Genomic DNA, 15761 nt, shown 5'->3' on the forward strand with positions numbered 1-15761 from the left:
GCTTGGGTGGACTGCTCTTTAAAAATTAATGTTCAAATTTAAAAACGTCTTTTTAGGTTGTTTACCTAAGTGGCCAAATAAACTATCATGTGAGAAAAATCATGAGTTTTATTTAAGCTTATTCTACCAGGTGAATTTTCAGTATAGATGCCAAGATTTTCTATATTGCAATTATTAAAGTTGTATTGATTCTAAGTGTGCATGGATGTTTGTTAAAAACGGAGCTACAAAAAAAATAAAATTCTAACTTAATATTTTTCAACAAATTTGAATTTACTAAGTATATATATATACAATTTTTTTTTATAGTTGATTTCTAGTTTTAGTTATTGTGTAAAACACATTAAAACTTAAATACATAAAATAGAATATATACATGAATTAATATATACCTACTGACTTAAGAATAAATTTATATTTTTATTTACAATTTTCAGATACCACGATCTAAACAAAATCATAATGTTATTTAGCAATTCATATATATATAGAATCAATTGTCATTTTTCTTTTAATTGTCATTTTTCGTTCTAGGTTTACTTAGTCTAACGGTAAAATGCTAAAAACATGTTTGTTTTATTAAATAAAAAGTTAAAACATGTTTGTTTTATTAAATATTTATTTAGAGTCATTAAAATGTTTTCTAATAAATACACACATAGATATTAAGCGATAATTACAATTTAATTTTCACCATCCACATTTGCAGTATATAAATAAAATACATGATTTAAAAGCAATTTAGAATAAAAAATAAAGCAAGAATTATGATTATTAGGTAACACACACCAGAACATTTAATTGTATGGCAAAAAAAGCACAATTAGATAAATGTAATTATGATAGTGGATTGTTAATGTATTTATACCATCTACCCATATTAGTGCCATAACTTATCCACAAGACTTGCATCCCAAGACTTCTCTCAATATACTTTTTGCAAAGCAACAAATTCCTTTTGTCTTGGATATCCAAGTAGCCACAAACTTGGCCACTAGGTTTGCTTACACCTAATACAATATCATCACACTGCTGAAAAACACTTTTTGGCATTTGGGGAACCCTAAAACAAACTACTTCAGCCACATTTAAAATGGGGTGCGGTGTTGGAACTTGTACATCTCGATTCTGCGATACTGAATATGCTTTAATATGCAAATTGAGGATATTTTTGTAGTCATCAGCTAGCTGTAACCAATTAATAACTCCTTCAATTTCACCAAAACGATTGATAGAATTGGTTCGTATTTCCCAAGTATTACCCTTAAAATCCGAACATATCTCAACATTGCCATGTTCATATTGGGCACCTTTGCCATTCACAGTAGCAGTAAACTTTAGAGGAGGAAACTCACTCAATTCTAAGAATATTTTGTAGATTTAATTTTTATATTTAGTTTTAAATAAAAAAAGTCTTATTTTCTTAAAACAGATATTGTTTGAGAAACATATTTAATGTTGTTTACTGACAAAGTAAACATCTTATGTTAAACTTGGTCAACTTATGTTAGCTATTTTTACTTGCAGCATTTTCATATTTGTCACCAAGATGTTGTATAGTCGAATTAGTAATGTTGTATTGATTCTCAACCTTAGTTACTTCAACAGTTGTTTGCAAAGTTAAGTTCAAGGTAATTTGACCTAGAAAAAAGTTTATAAATTGACAAACACGAATTTACAACATAATTCAATTATTATTTCTATCGCTAGGTTCCTAGTTTTGGTTAATGTTAAAAACAAAAACAAATACCCTTAGAACTGGCCACAGCTTTCAATAAATCAGCAAAATTTGAAGAGTTCACATTAATTGGTTCTGCCTAAACAAAGTTATAATGTTATCAAACAAAATATGACGGTCCTACTAATTAGATGGTTAGGGCAGGGTTTAATTAAAAGTGTATTTGGTGTTTATTAAATGACAGAAAAAATAGTCAACGCATCCTGTGTGGTAAATAAGCACTCCTGTGTGGTCCTGTGTGGTAATTTGTTGAACCCAAATATGATTTAAATTTTAGTTTGGGAGTAGCAGGCTAAGTAACATTCAGACAATATAGCTTTACCCTAGCAGTTTAGTTACTAGTCAGCTAGTCCCCGTGTTTAAATTGGAATTTTTTTTAAAGAATAAACATTACATAAATAGGCAATTTATAAATTGATAATTAGAAGGATCTGAGAATTAAAATTTATATTACCCAATTTATTTCATTTCCATTCTGGTCTCCCATTCTTGATGGATTTTATATTAACTTTACTTAGTTTAATTAAAATATTTCACTTAGATTTATATTAACACATTGAAAATGCTTAGCAGCTTAAAATAAAAAATGCAGAATAATTAAGTTATTAAAAAAATGTAAAAATTTTATGTAAACAATAGTTGTACCTCTTTTAATTAACAAAATACTTACTAATTTAATTATTTAGGTAAATAAAGAAAATTTAACACACTTATATGCATTGGTAACTTGTACAGTTTGGTAGTAATTTATTATTTTTATACACGAACAGACGAATGTATCAAGCTGACAGTTGTAGATTAATAATAAAAAAAACAAGAAAAGTTTCTATTTTCCCGCCATAAAAAAACGCAACAGAAACTATAACTTATTTCCGACCCAACTTCTTAATATTTATTTATCCCCGATAAAATTTTATCATACCCATTACATAACATTGTAAAATGTATAGTCAATGTAACATCTATAAGCTCAGTAAGTTAGTCAATAGTTTGTAGAAATTATGTTTTGTAAACTATATCTTACTAATAATCGGTGGTAATTTTGTTTGTTAATTTTTATTTTTAAGTTTAGTTTTGTATTAAACAATCTTCATAGCCGTATAGATAAATTAGCTATCTTGTACCCAAATAAAAAAGACATGATCTATTATAATGGCAACAATATAAATTTTATTAACCCACACATTAAATATAAAGTATTAGGAAATTCTTTTTTTTTTAATTTTTGGTTGTAAAAATCCCAAATATAATGAAAAAAAATGTTACTTACAAAAATTAAGACAAAAAAATATAAAATATACAGATACAAAGCTTATATTTTTACAAATTACTGTTACCAAATAATTTAAAACAGTATTAAAATATCTAAACTAAAATGGGTTGGTTATGTTACTTATCAAATGCATTTTAGTTACGTAGAGAATTACTTATAAATATTGATTTGCAAAGTTTATTCTTTTTCTGGATTGTTAATGTATCTTGACCATCTACCAGCACTAGTGCCATAACTTATCCACAATACTTGCATCCCCAGTGTTTTCTCAATATCCTGTTTAAACCACCGTAAAACCTTATCCTTTTTAATTTTTAAGTAGCCATAGACATGACCACTTGGTTTCTTTTCGCCTAATACTATATCTTCCTTAGAAATGTCGTTGTTTGGCATTCTTCGAACCCTAAAACAAACTATTTCAGCCTCTTCCAAAACGGGGTGGGGTTTTGGAACAAAAACATCTTCAAGTGCTATTGACTGAGCTTTAATACTTCTTTGTAGAATATTCACGTAGTCATCACCTTGCTCTAACCCAGAAATAACTCCAGTGATTCCATCGTCTTGTTGAACAGGATTGGTTCGTATTTCCCAAGCATGATCACCATTAAAATCACAACATATTTCAACATTGCCATATTGATATTGTGCATCTTTGCCACGTACAGTAGCGGTAAAACCCCGTGTTTTCAGATCGCTTGTTTCAGTCATTGTATATTACTAAAGATTTTTTAGCTAAATGTTTTATTTTAAGCGTTTTTAACTTTCTAATTCAAAAATATAGTAATTCGGTAATAATATGATACGGTAAATAAAATCATAAAATTTTGACTAAAAAAAATAATCTAAGATGTAAAACTTCGTTTAATTCGCCCATTATTATTTATAATTGAATATTTTTATTAAAACAGGTCTACTAGTTTTTATGTTCGTTAAAACAAGTTTTTATTTGCGTTTTATTCCACAGTTTTAAAACAACTTTTTTTATTTGACTTTCAGTGGCTTCTGACTTTACAGAACTTTTTAAATTTGTTAGGTAGTTTTTTATTAAAGCAACATTCTCTTGAACTGACGGAAATTCGTTGATGTTCATCGTTTCAATAAAATTAATTACTGACGACAAGACATTAGGTATTACTTGATTTTCCATATGTTCTTTTTCTAAGCTATTGAGTCAACATTATATTAATTTCATGTTTATGTCCTGGGATCAACTTTTTTAGCCTTTTGTTATTGAAATTTTCTATTAAAATAATTCATTCTAATTTCTGAAATTGTTTACTGTATATGCGTACAACGTGTTTAAATTTGTGTATTGACGTTTAACAGTGCTTTCCAAACAGGAAATGCAAGTGATTATATTTTAGGTTTTAGCACAGCATGAGCTAATAACACGTTTTTTTACACAGCATAGCATGAGCTAATAACACAGCATGAGCTAATAACAAAAAATAGCATGAGCTTAGCACAGCATGAGCTAATAACAGCTAATAACACGTTAGAGAAAACACTTGTTATAGATAGAGAAAACATAGAGAAACAAACACCTGTTATTGCGACTAGTCTTAATTGTATTTAGCAGTTTTTAAATGTCATTTTTAAATAAAAAAATGCACAATTTATAAAATTTTAAACAATATTGTTTATTTATTTTGATTAATTACTTATACGTTGTTTATTAATCAAAAAATAACTTGCCAAAAGTGCAAACAACGGGGACGCGAAATTTGAGGAAATAGAAAATGAAGAAACGGAAAATGAAGGAACCGGAAAATGAAGGAACAGAAAATGAAAGAACCGGAAAATGAAGGAACGGAAAATGAAGGAACTGGAAAATGAAAGAACGGAAAATAAATATAAGAAACGTTTGTAGCTTTTAAATTAATTAAAAAGCATGACACATAGGAATTTTATATTAATATTATTTAGGACGGGTTAAAGTTTTATTAAAAAAATGTTATTAAACCAAATTTTACAAAATGAACATAAAACAATTAAACTTACGTTAAACTAAATTTAATATTAAATACAAACTTCATTTACTTAAAGGCTGTATAATTTTATTCAATTTAATTACTAATAAAAACAAATTAACTTATTTTTAAATCATTCTTCACTATTTTGATATCAAAAAAACAATCGATCAAAATTTTAGAACCGTTTAATAACTAAAAAAGTGTTTTTAAAATAATGAAAAAATTAATTTCTGTAAGTTGATAATAAAAAATAACACATTTACCACCTGCAGCATGCATAATATCATTTTCTTTCCTTTTTTAGCTTTAACAAAATCTGCAGCTTGGGTGGACTGCTCTTTAAAAATTAATGTTCAAATTTAAAAACATCTTTTTATGTTGTTTACCTAAGTGGCTAAATTAACTATCATGTGAGGAAAATCATGAGTTTTATTTAAGCTTATTTTACCAGCTAAATTTCCAGTATAGATGCCAAGATTTTCTATATTGCAATTATTAAAGTTGTATTGATTCTAAGTGTGCATGGATGTTTGTTAAAAACGGAGCTACAAAAAAAAAATTCTAACATAATATTTTTCAACAAAGTTGAATTTACAAAGTATATTTTGACTAGTTTTTTGGGTTTTGACTAGTTTTTGGGGAATTAGATTGTATTGAACAAGATCCATAAACTGTAAAGACAAATAAGCTATCTGGTACCCAAATAAAAAAGACATAATTTGTTATAATTGCAACAATATAAATTTTATTAACCCACACATCAAATATATAAATACAAATCAACTATTTTACGATAAACAAAACGATAACGTAAAATCAAAAAAATTAAAATATTAAGTAATCAAATACTAAGCTTAGATTTTTACAAATTACTGTAACCAAATAACTTATAAACAGTATTAAGATATTTAAACTAAAATGGGTTATTTTATTTTTAAATATTTGCTTAAAATAAATAATTTCTTTCCGGATCAATGTAGTTTGACCACCTAAGTACATCAGTACCATAACTTATCCACATTACTTGCACCAGAAGTTTTTCTTCAATATACTTTTTGCACTTTTTCAATTCTTCATTGCCTTTACCATTTAAGTAGCCATAAACATGACCCTTTGAATTTCTTACACCTAACTCTATATCATCGCCTTTAATATTGCCGCCCTTTGGCATCCTTTGAATCCTAAAACAAACTATTTCAGCCTTGTTTAAAACCTGGTGCGGTGTTGGAACTGGTTCGGTGCAAGGTGATATTTCTGTTGCTGTAATACTAGATGCAAGAATATTTATGTAATTATCATCTGGTCGTAACCCCAAAATAACTCCAGTGATCTGATTTGTTTGTCGGTCAATGGGATTGGTTCGAATTTCCCAAATATTGCCTTTAAAATCCGAACATAACTCGATATTGCCAAACTCATATTGTGCATGTTTGGTTCTTCTTACGGTAGCAGTAAACCCTTGTGACGAAAGATCACTCATTTCTATAATTATATTTTACTATGAATGTTATAGTTAATTTTTTGTTTAAAACGACTATATCTCCTACTAAAAAAATGATTTTGTAACAATATATTACGGTAAATAAAATAAAGTTTTACTCTAAAAAAAATAAACTGAATTAAATCTAAGATTTAAAATTCCGATTATATTTAGCCTATTACTGCCCGACTTATCTTTATAACAAATACTTTTAATTTTCTTGAATACAAATATACCAGGCAACTAGTATAAAAGGTATAATGGCACAATACAAAACTTTATCGTTTTATTGCTTATTTATTTAAAGTCGTTATTAAAAAATACAATTAAGTTTCTGATATGCTACCAGTCACGACATACAATGTTAAATATTAACTGAACAAAAGGTTTGCCCGCCCTGACATGCATTTAAAAAATGTATTGTGTACAAGTATGTGTATTAAAATTATAGCTTAAAAAATTTTACTAATTCACTCTTTTAAAATTCTTTAAACATGGCTTAACTACATAAGGTCTTAAGTTTGGTGGCAACTACGTTTATACCTATAAGGCCTTTAAGTAATGCAATCAGTGCATTTTTAACAAAAGTGAAATATTTTGCAAAATATTATTTATTTTTATTTAAAATTATTATTAATTAAAAAAGCGACAAATACCTAAATAACAACTAATAAAATTTAATTATTGTATTAATTTTTTTTTATTTTAAAGGTTTTGTCAAAATAAAGTAGCAATTTATGCAATACTTTCGATTAATCTTCGCAATTAAAAACAGTTTAAAATCTGTTTGGTCAAAATAAAAAATATTTTTTATTGTAAAACTCTTTAAAATTTAAGATTTCCTTCTTTCCATCTAAAATTTTAAAAAATTTCATTTTAAACAACTTTTTATTTGTAGCTATAATAGTGGTATAGTAAATCCAACAATACAATAAAATTTTTTTATATAAGCAATAACTACAACAATAAATCTATGTAAAAGTTTATAAAATTTTTGTAAAAGAAATTAAAATTGTACAATCAAAATTTATTAAAGAATTAGAATTAACATAAATTTATCAAACTAATTGAAATTACTAATTACATTTATTTTTCTACATATGGGTTTGCAATAATTATTCTATGTTCCGATTGTTTATATAGGTATGCCATCTATCAATATCAGTGCCATAACTTATCCACATTACTTGCTTTCCAAGTTCTTCCTTGATTTTTCTTTTGCACCCCCATAAATTCTTGTTGCCTTCTATTCCTAAATAGCCATAAACATGACCACTTGGTTTTTCTATGCCTAATTTTATATAATCTCTCACTACAATTTCGGGATGAGGCATTTGTGGAATCCTAAAACAATATATTTCAGCGTGATCCAAAACGGTGTGCAGTTCTGGAACATTTTCACGATGACTCATTGATCTTGCCTTAATGTGGTGTTCGAGAATTCCCATGTAGTCATCTTCTTCCCGTAACCCCATAATAACTCCTTCGATTTTATAATTTTGATTTATGGGATTGGTTCTTATTTCCCAAAAGTAACCACTACGAAAATCCGAACATAACTCTATATTGCCAAATTTATATTGAGCATATTTGGTTCTAGGTACGAAAGCAGTAAACCCCTGACTCATTTTTATGAATAATTATTTTAGATTTTGTTTTAAACTATTGCTTAAAGCGTAAAACGGTTTCTATTCAATAAAAAGGCAAGTAAAAAATAATTGTGTAAATTTTGTTTAGCTAATAAAGTTAGATTATAAAATAAAACCAAAAATAAACAATAATTTTTTTTGTTTTTTTTATGACAAACCTACTTACAAAACTTACAAAAACGTAACATAATTTTACTTTTTGTAATCTGAATAAAACACTGAATTAAACCTTTTTTAATTCTTTTTTGATTATGCAACCCGTTGAACTCATTTCAACTCGCACTAGGGTCAAATGTAGGGTCAAATGTTTTGACCCTAGCATTTGACCCTACATTTGACCCTAGTGCGAGTTGAAATGAGTTTAACGGGTTGCATAATCAAAAGAGAATTATTTGTGATGAAATACGTGCTGATTCCTTAGAGAAACAATAAACTCAAATGGCACGGGCAGCGGCGATAATTAACAATACATTTCTCTTCGTTAAATCACCTGCCCAAACGCCAAAAAAACAGAATAGTTTTGAACGCACGAACAGATGGTAATCAATATTCAACAAAAAAAAACATTAAGCAGCGCTTTACGGCGCTAAAAATAACAAACCAAGAAAAGGATTAAACCCAAAGCACCCCTCGACTCATTAAAAACTCGTACGTCAATCACCACTCGTCAGGCACAACAACATTTCGGATATATAAACCCACAAATATCCCAAAACAGATATAGTGAAGGAAATTAAAATATGGTCAGAAGGCTGCGGCGACAAAGGGTAAAAATTGATATCTGAGAAGCTTGAGATGCAGTAGAAAATTACTGATCTAGGTTACTTAGGCTGCGTTTCTACATAGACGAGGCAACTAGGTTTTGTACCTTGTGGCAAAACCTGTTGCGTTTACACTTATTCAAAAACATCGTTCACACTTAGTGGTTTTCGCCACGAGGAACGAAGTTTTTAACATGTGTGAACGATTAAATTTCGTGCCAGGTTTCACAACGTGTAAAAAAGTGGTTTTCAAAATCAATTGTAAAGCACGGATAAACTGTCTGTTTATACTGTCGTTTTAACTGCTGAATTTTCTTCTGACAAGCAATATAATCCCTGTTTGGTATGCTTTCAGCGACAATTTTAAACACTTCTTTATGACTTTTGGCACTGGAAATCATTTCCATATAATTCCCCTACTATTAGCCATGTTGAAAGTTGATGAGCCAAACATTACAATAAAATATTAAAACTAGATTTATTTGATAAATAAAATATGGTTCGAAATTATTTGATTATTTTTAACATAAATTTTTATAAATAAATAAAGATATGTATAAACATTAACTAGAAATATTACATACCTTTGATTTTTAATAAACAAACAAGCATTTATATATATTATACAAACAAAAACTAATATTTAACCCAGTTTTAAGTGGTAATATTAGGATACAAATTATAGTAAATTTTAAATTTCTAAAATTGATTTTTGATTTTTATTAAATAAACAAGCATTTAAATATGATAAGTAAATGAAAGTTATTTTTCAAATAAGTTTTTTTAACTACTTATATTATAAAATACATCATACCACATTTTTAATGCTTAATATCAAACTTTAATTTTTAATGAACAAACCAGCATTCAATTGTAACAAACAAACAATAATTTATTTTTAATTCATTTTTGAATTATAAATATTATATGATATAACCAACCAAAATTTAAAAACCTAATAACAATCTTTAAATTTGAATAAACAAACACCTATTAATTAGTAATTAGTGACAAAAACTAAAATTTTAATTCATTTTTGAGTTACTAATATCATAATATATAACTTACCAAGATTTAAAAAATTAAAAACAATCTTTAAATTTGAATAAACAAACACCTATTAATTAGTAATTAGTAATAAAAATTAAAATTTTAATTCATTTTTGAGTTACTAATATTATGATATATAACTGACCAAAATTTAACAACATACCTCTTTCTACAGTGGCTACATAAACAACAACGCGTGATTAAAAAAGTTTTTTCGTTTACACTTACAACTGGTATGTTTTCGTAACTTAAGCGTTCACACTGGGATTTCATATCCTAAACCAGGCATGAAAACCTCTTATTTTACGCGTTGTGAAACCAGGTGCGAAACCTCACTTAGTCGTTCACACTTGACTTAATTTTCGTTCCTCGTGCCGAAAACCTAGCTCTGTACCTATGTGGAAACGCAGCCTTAGTATACCGGTCTTTACCCGGACGTCGACCCGCAGCCATGACATAATATGGCACAGTTATCGTATAATGTTAGCTGTATCAACGTATTTATTAACAAGTTTAACGCCTTTTATAGTGTTATGCTACCTTCACTGTTAATGTCTAAAGTTAGATGTATTATGTAGTTTTATTTAGCGTTTTTCACGTTTGTTTGATGTTTTAGTATAATCCGTCACCTCAAGAGTTATTGATGATCTGACAACAGATAAACAATTTAGTTTATAATAATGATAGACATAAGTTTGTTAGTAATAAACTATTATAATTGAATAACTGATCACAAATCCTACACTAGAAAGAATAAAAACAATAATAAAAATAATAAGTATAATGACAATAACAATATGTTTCGAAATCTAAGATTTCGAACCATAATTATGACAATTAAAAAAAATTCACTTACAAAGTTTTAACGTTATGGTTATATGATCATTGGGCAGACGTGCGATTTGTTTCTCCTCCTACAAGAGAATAAAAGAAAATAACAATGAAAAAGAGAGTTGCGTATCATTGGTGATATGATCATTGCGTTAACGTAGGTAAGACATCGTAGAAATGTTCCAGAACTGCACACCGTTTCGGTTCACGCTAAAATTGTTTGTTTTAGAATTCTACGAATGCCTGATCCCGAAATTGAAGTGAGAGATGATATAAAATTAGGCGTAAGAAAACCAAGTCGTCATGTTTATGGCTATTTAGGAAAAGAAGGCAACCATGATTTATGGGAGTATAAAAGAAAAATCGAGGAAAAACTTGGAAAGCGAGTAATGTGGATAAGTTATGGCACTGATATTGATAGATGGCATACCTATATAAACGAATAGAATAATTATTGCAAACCCATATGTAGAAAAATAAATGTAATTAGTAATTTCAATTATATTTAAATGGCAACCTTACAATTAGTTTGATAAATTTTGATTTTACAGTTTTAATTTCTTTTACAAAAATTTTATAAACTTTTACATAAATTTATTGTTGTAGTTATTGCCTCTATAAATATTTTTATTGTATTGTTGGATTTACTATATCACTCTTAAAGCTAGAAATAAAAAGTTGTTTAAAAGTAAATATTTTAACATTTTAAATTGTTAAGGGTTTTATAATAAAAAATATTTTTTATTTTGCCCAAACAGATTTTTAACTGTTTTTAATTGCAAAAATTTATCGAAAGTATTGCATAAATCGCTACTTTATTGTGACAAAACCTTTTAAATAAAAAGAATTATTACAATAATTAAATTTTCCTAGTTGTTATTTCAGTATTTGTCGCTTTTTTATTTAATAAAAATTTAAATAAAAATGAATATTATTTTACCTTATTTTTAACTTGGTTAAAAAATGCACTGATTGCATTATTCGAATGCCTTATAATATTAACGTAGTTGCCACCAAACTTAAGACCTTATGTAGTTAAGCCATGTTTAAAGAATTTTAAAAGAGTGAATTAGTAAAATTTTCTTAAGCTATAATTTAAATACACATACTTGTACACAATACATTTTTTAATGCATGCCAGGGCGGGCAAACCTATTGTTCAGTTAATATTTAACATTGTTGTATTTTTTAATAACGATTTTAAATAAATAAGCAATAAAACGATAAAGTTTTGTATTGTGCCATTTTACCTTTTATATCAGTTGCCTGGTAAAACTGTTTTAATAAAAATATTCAGTTATAGAGGCAAGTGGGGCAATAATGGGCGAATTAAACGATGTTTTACATCTTAGATTATTTTTTTTAGTTAAAATTTGACAATTTTATTTACCGTATCATATTATTACCGAATTACTATATTTTTGAAATAGAAAAGTTAAAAACCCTTAAAATAAAACATTTAGCTGAAAAATCTTTAGTAATATACAATGACTGAAACATGCGATCTGAAACCGCAGGGTTTTACCGCTACTGTACGTGGCAAAGATGCACAATATGAATTTGGCAATGTTGAAATATGTTCTGATTTTAATGGTGATCATGCTTGGGAAATAAAAACCAATCCTATCGAACCATATGGTAATAAGTGTGGTAAAATTGAAAAAGTTATTTCTGGTTTAAAGCAGGGTGATAATTACATAAATGTTCTAAAGACAAATATTAAGGCAAATTCAATATCACGTAATCAAGAAGTAGAGGTTCCAATACCGCACCCCGTTTTAGAAGAGGCTGAAATAGTTTGTTTCAGAATTCCAGAAATTCCCAACAGCGATATTACAGTGAGAGATGATATTGTTTTAGGTGTAGAAAAACCAAGTGGTCATTTCCATTCTGGTCTCCCATTCTTGATGGATTTTATATTAACTTTCAGACTTTACTTTAATTTTTTTAATTAAAGTATTTCACTTAGATTTATATTAACACATTGAAAATGCTTAGCAGCTTAAAATAAAAAATGCAGAATAATTTAGTTTTTAAAAAAATGTAAAAATTTTATGTAAACGATAGTTGTACCTCTTTTAATTAACAAAATACTTACTAATTTAATTAGTTAGGTAATTTAAAAAATTTTACACACATATATGCATTGGTAACTTGTAGAGTTTGGTAGTAATTTATTATTTTTATACACGAACAGACGAATGTATCAAGCTGACAGTTGTAGATTAATAATAAAAACAGAAAAAGTTTCCATTTTTCCGCCATAAAAAAACACAACAGAAACTATAACTTATTTCCGACCCAACTTCTTAATATTTATTTATCCCCGATAAAATTTTATCATACTCATTACATAACATTGTAAAATGTATGGTCAATGTAACATCTATAAGCTCAGTAGGTTAGTCAATAGTTTGTAGAAATTATGTTTTGTAAACTATATCTTACTAATAATCGGTGGTAATTTTGTTTGTTAATTTTTATTTTTAAGTTTAACTTTGTATTAAACAATCTTCATAGCCGTATAGATAAATTAGCTATTTTGTACCCAAATAAAAAAGACATGATCTATTATAATGGCAACAATATAAATTTTATTAACCCACAGATTAAATATAAAGTATTAGGAAATTCATTTTTTTTTTAATTTTTGGTTGTAAAAATCCCAAATATGATGAAAAAAAATGTTACTTACAAAAATTAAGACAAAAAAATATAAAATATACAGATACAAAGCTTATATTTTTACAAATTACTGTTACCAAATAATTTAAAACAGTATTAAAATATCTAAACTAAAATGGGTTGGTTATGTTACTTATCAAATGCATTTTAGTTACGTAGAGAATTACTTATAAATATTGATTTGCAAAGTTTAATCATTCTCTGGATTGTTAATGTAGTAGGACCATCTAACCTCATTAGTGCCATTACTCGCATCCCCAGTTTTTCCTCAATATACTGTTTAAACCACCGTATATCCTTATCCTTTTTAATTTTTAAGTAGCCATAGACATGACCACTTTGCTTCTTTTCGCCTAATACTATATCTTCCCTAGAAATGTCGTTGTTTGGCATTTTTGGAACCCTAAAACAAACTATTTCAGCCTCTTCCAAAACGGGGTGGGGTTTTGGAACAAAGACATCTTCAGGTGCTATTGACTGAGCTTTAATACTTCTCTGTAGAATATTCACGTAGTTATCACCCTGCTTCAAACCAGAAATTACTCCTTTAATTTTACCACACTTATTACCACAAGGTTCGATAGGATTGGTTTTTATTTTCCAAGCATGATCACCATTAAAATCAGAACATATTTCAACATTGCCATATTGATATTGTGCATCTTTGCCACGTACAGTAGCGGTAAAACCCTGTGTTTTTAGATCGCTTGTTTCAGTCATTGTATTTCACTAAATAATTTTTAGCTAAATGTTTTATTTTAAGCGTTTTTAACTTTCTATTTAAAAAATATAGTAATTCAGTAATAATATGATAGGGTAAATAAAATTTTAAAATTTTAACTAAAAAAAATAATCTAAGATGTAAAACATCGTTTAATTCGCCCATTATTGCCCTACTTGCCTCTATAACTGAATATTTTTATTAAAACAGGTTTACCAGGCAACTGATATAAAAGGTAAAATGGCACAATACAAAACTTTTTCGTTTATTGCTTATTTGTTTAAAGTCGTTATTAAAAAATACAATTAAGTTTCTGATATGCTACCAGTCACGACATACAATGTTAAATATTAACTGAACAAAAGATTTGTCCGCTCTGACATGTATATAATGTATTGTGTACAAATATGTGTATTTAAATTAAAGCTTAAAAAATTTTACTAATTCACTCTTTTAAAATTCTTTAAACATGGCTTAACTAAATAAGGTCTTAAGCTCGATGTCAACTACGTTAATATTATGACACATTTAAGTAATGCAATCAGTGCACTTTTAAACCAAGTTAAAGTATTTTGCAAAATAATATTTATTTTTATTTAAAATTTTTATTAATTAAAAAAGCGACGAATACTTAAATAACAACTAATAAAATTTAATTATTGTATTAATTCTTTTTATTTAAAAGGTTTTGTCAAAATATATAGTGGCGATTTGTGCAATATCTTGAAATCTTTGTAATTAAAGAAAAGTTAAAAATCTGTTTGGGCAAAATAAATTTTTTATTTATTGTACAACCCTTCAAATTTAAATTTTTTCTTCTTACCATCTAAAATGTTAAAATATTTACCTTAAACAACTTACTATAACCTTTAAACAAATAACGACGACATTAAATCTATGTAATAGTTAAATAAATTTTTTAAAAAGGGAATTAAAAGTTAATGAATAATTAAAATATATACAAATTTATTAACCCAATCAAACGTAATTATAGGTACATTACTATAGAAATACAGCTCAAACTAATAATAAAATTATTTCTAAATGTTGGCTTGCAATTTTATTTTTGTTTTATTGGTTTATGTAATTATACCATCTACCCTCATTAGTGCCATAACTAATCCACATAACGTCCTTTTGAAGTATTTTTTCAAGGTAGTCTTTGCACGCCCATAACCCATCGAGATTAGTTTTTAAGTAACCATAAACAGGTTTTCTTGGGTTTGGTTTACCTAACCTTATCCCTTTTCGTGGAATGCGGGGATCTGGCATTTCTGGAATCCTAAAACAAATTATTTCAGCTTCGCTTAAAACTTGATGCGGTGCTGGAACATGTACCTCATTGCAAGGTTCAATTAGACTTGGCCTAATGCAGTGTTTTAGAATGTCCTTGTAGTCATCTCTTCTTCTTCCCGTAACCCCATCTTCTTCCCGTAACCCCATAATAACTCCTTCGATTTTATAATCTTGAATAATGGGATTGGTTCTTATTTCCCAAACATGATCACTATATAAATCCGAACATAACTCTTTATTGCCAAATTCATATTGAGCATATTTGGTTCTAGGTACGAAAGCAGTAAACCCCTTACTCATTTTT

The 15761-nt window shown here is 27.5% G+C and overlaps 1 protein-coding gene and 1 long non-coding RNA gene across 3 annotated transcripts; one reads left to right on the plus strand and one right to left on the minus strand.

Moving 5' to 3' along the window:
* Positions 1 to 674: 674 nt before the first annotated feature.
* LOC145763545 (uncharacterized) lies at positions 675 to 2315 on the minus strand. Its single transcript, XM_082575014.1, has 4 exons — positions 2193 to 2315; positions 1751 to 1817; positions 1522 to 1641; positions 675 to 1361 (listed from the first exon to the last, which is right to left on the minus strand). Exons 1-4 carry the CDS (start codon positions 2223 to 2225, stop codon positions 838 to 840), a joined length of 744 nt encoding a protein of 247 aa, XP_082431140.1. The 5' UTR covers positions 2226 to 2315; the 3' UTR covers positions 675 to 837.
* Positions 2316 to 10360: 8045 nt separating this feature from the next.
* LOC145763467 (uncharacterized) lies at positions 10361 to 11563 on the plus strand. 2 transcript variants are annotated; one of them, XR_014288424.1, is made up of 2 exons: positions 10361 to 10916; positions 10985 to 11563. It is a non-coding gene; the product is annotated as an uncharacterized LOC145763467 (long non-coding RNA). The 2 variants fall into 2 exon arrangements; XR_014288423.1 differs by having other exon boundaries at positions 10361 to 10912.
* Positions 11564 to 15761: the final 4198 nt, after the last annotated feature.

This window comes from Corella eumyota, chromosome 1 (assembly GCF_963082875.1).
Source record: "Corella eumyota chromosome 1, kaCorEumy4.1, whole genome shotgun sequence".
Lineage (NCBI taxonomy): Eukaryota > Metazoa > Chordata > Ascidiacea > Phlebobranchia > Corellidae > Corella > Corella eumyota.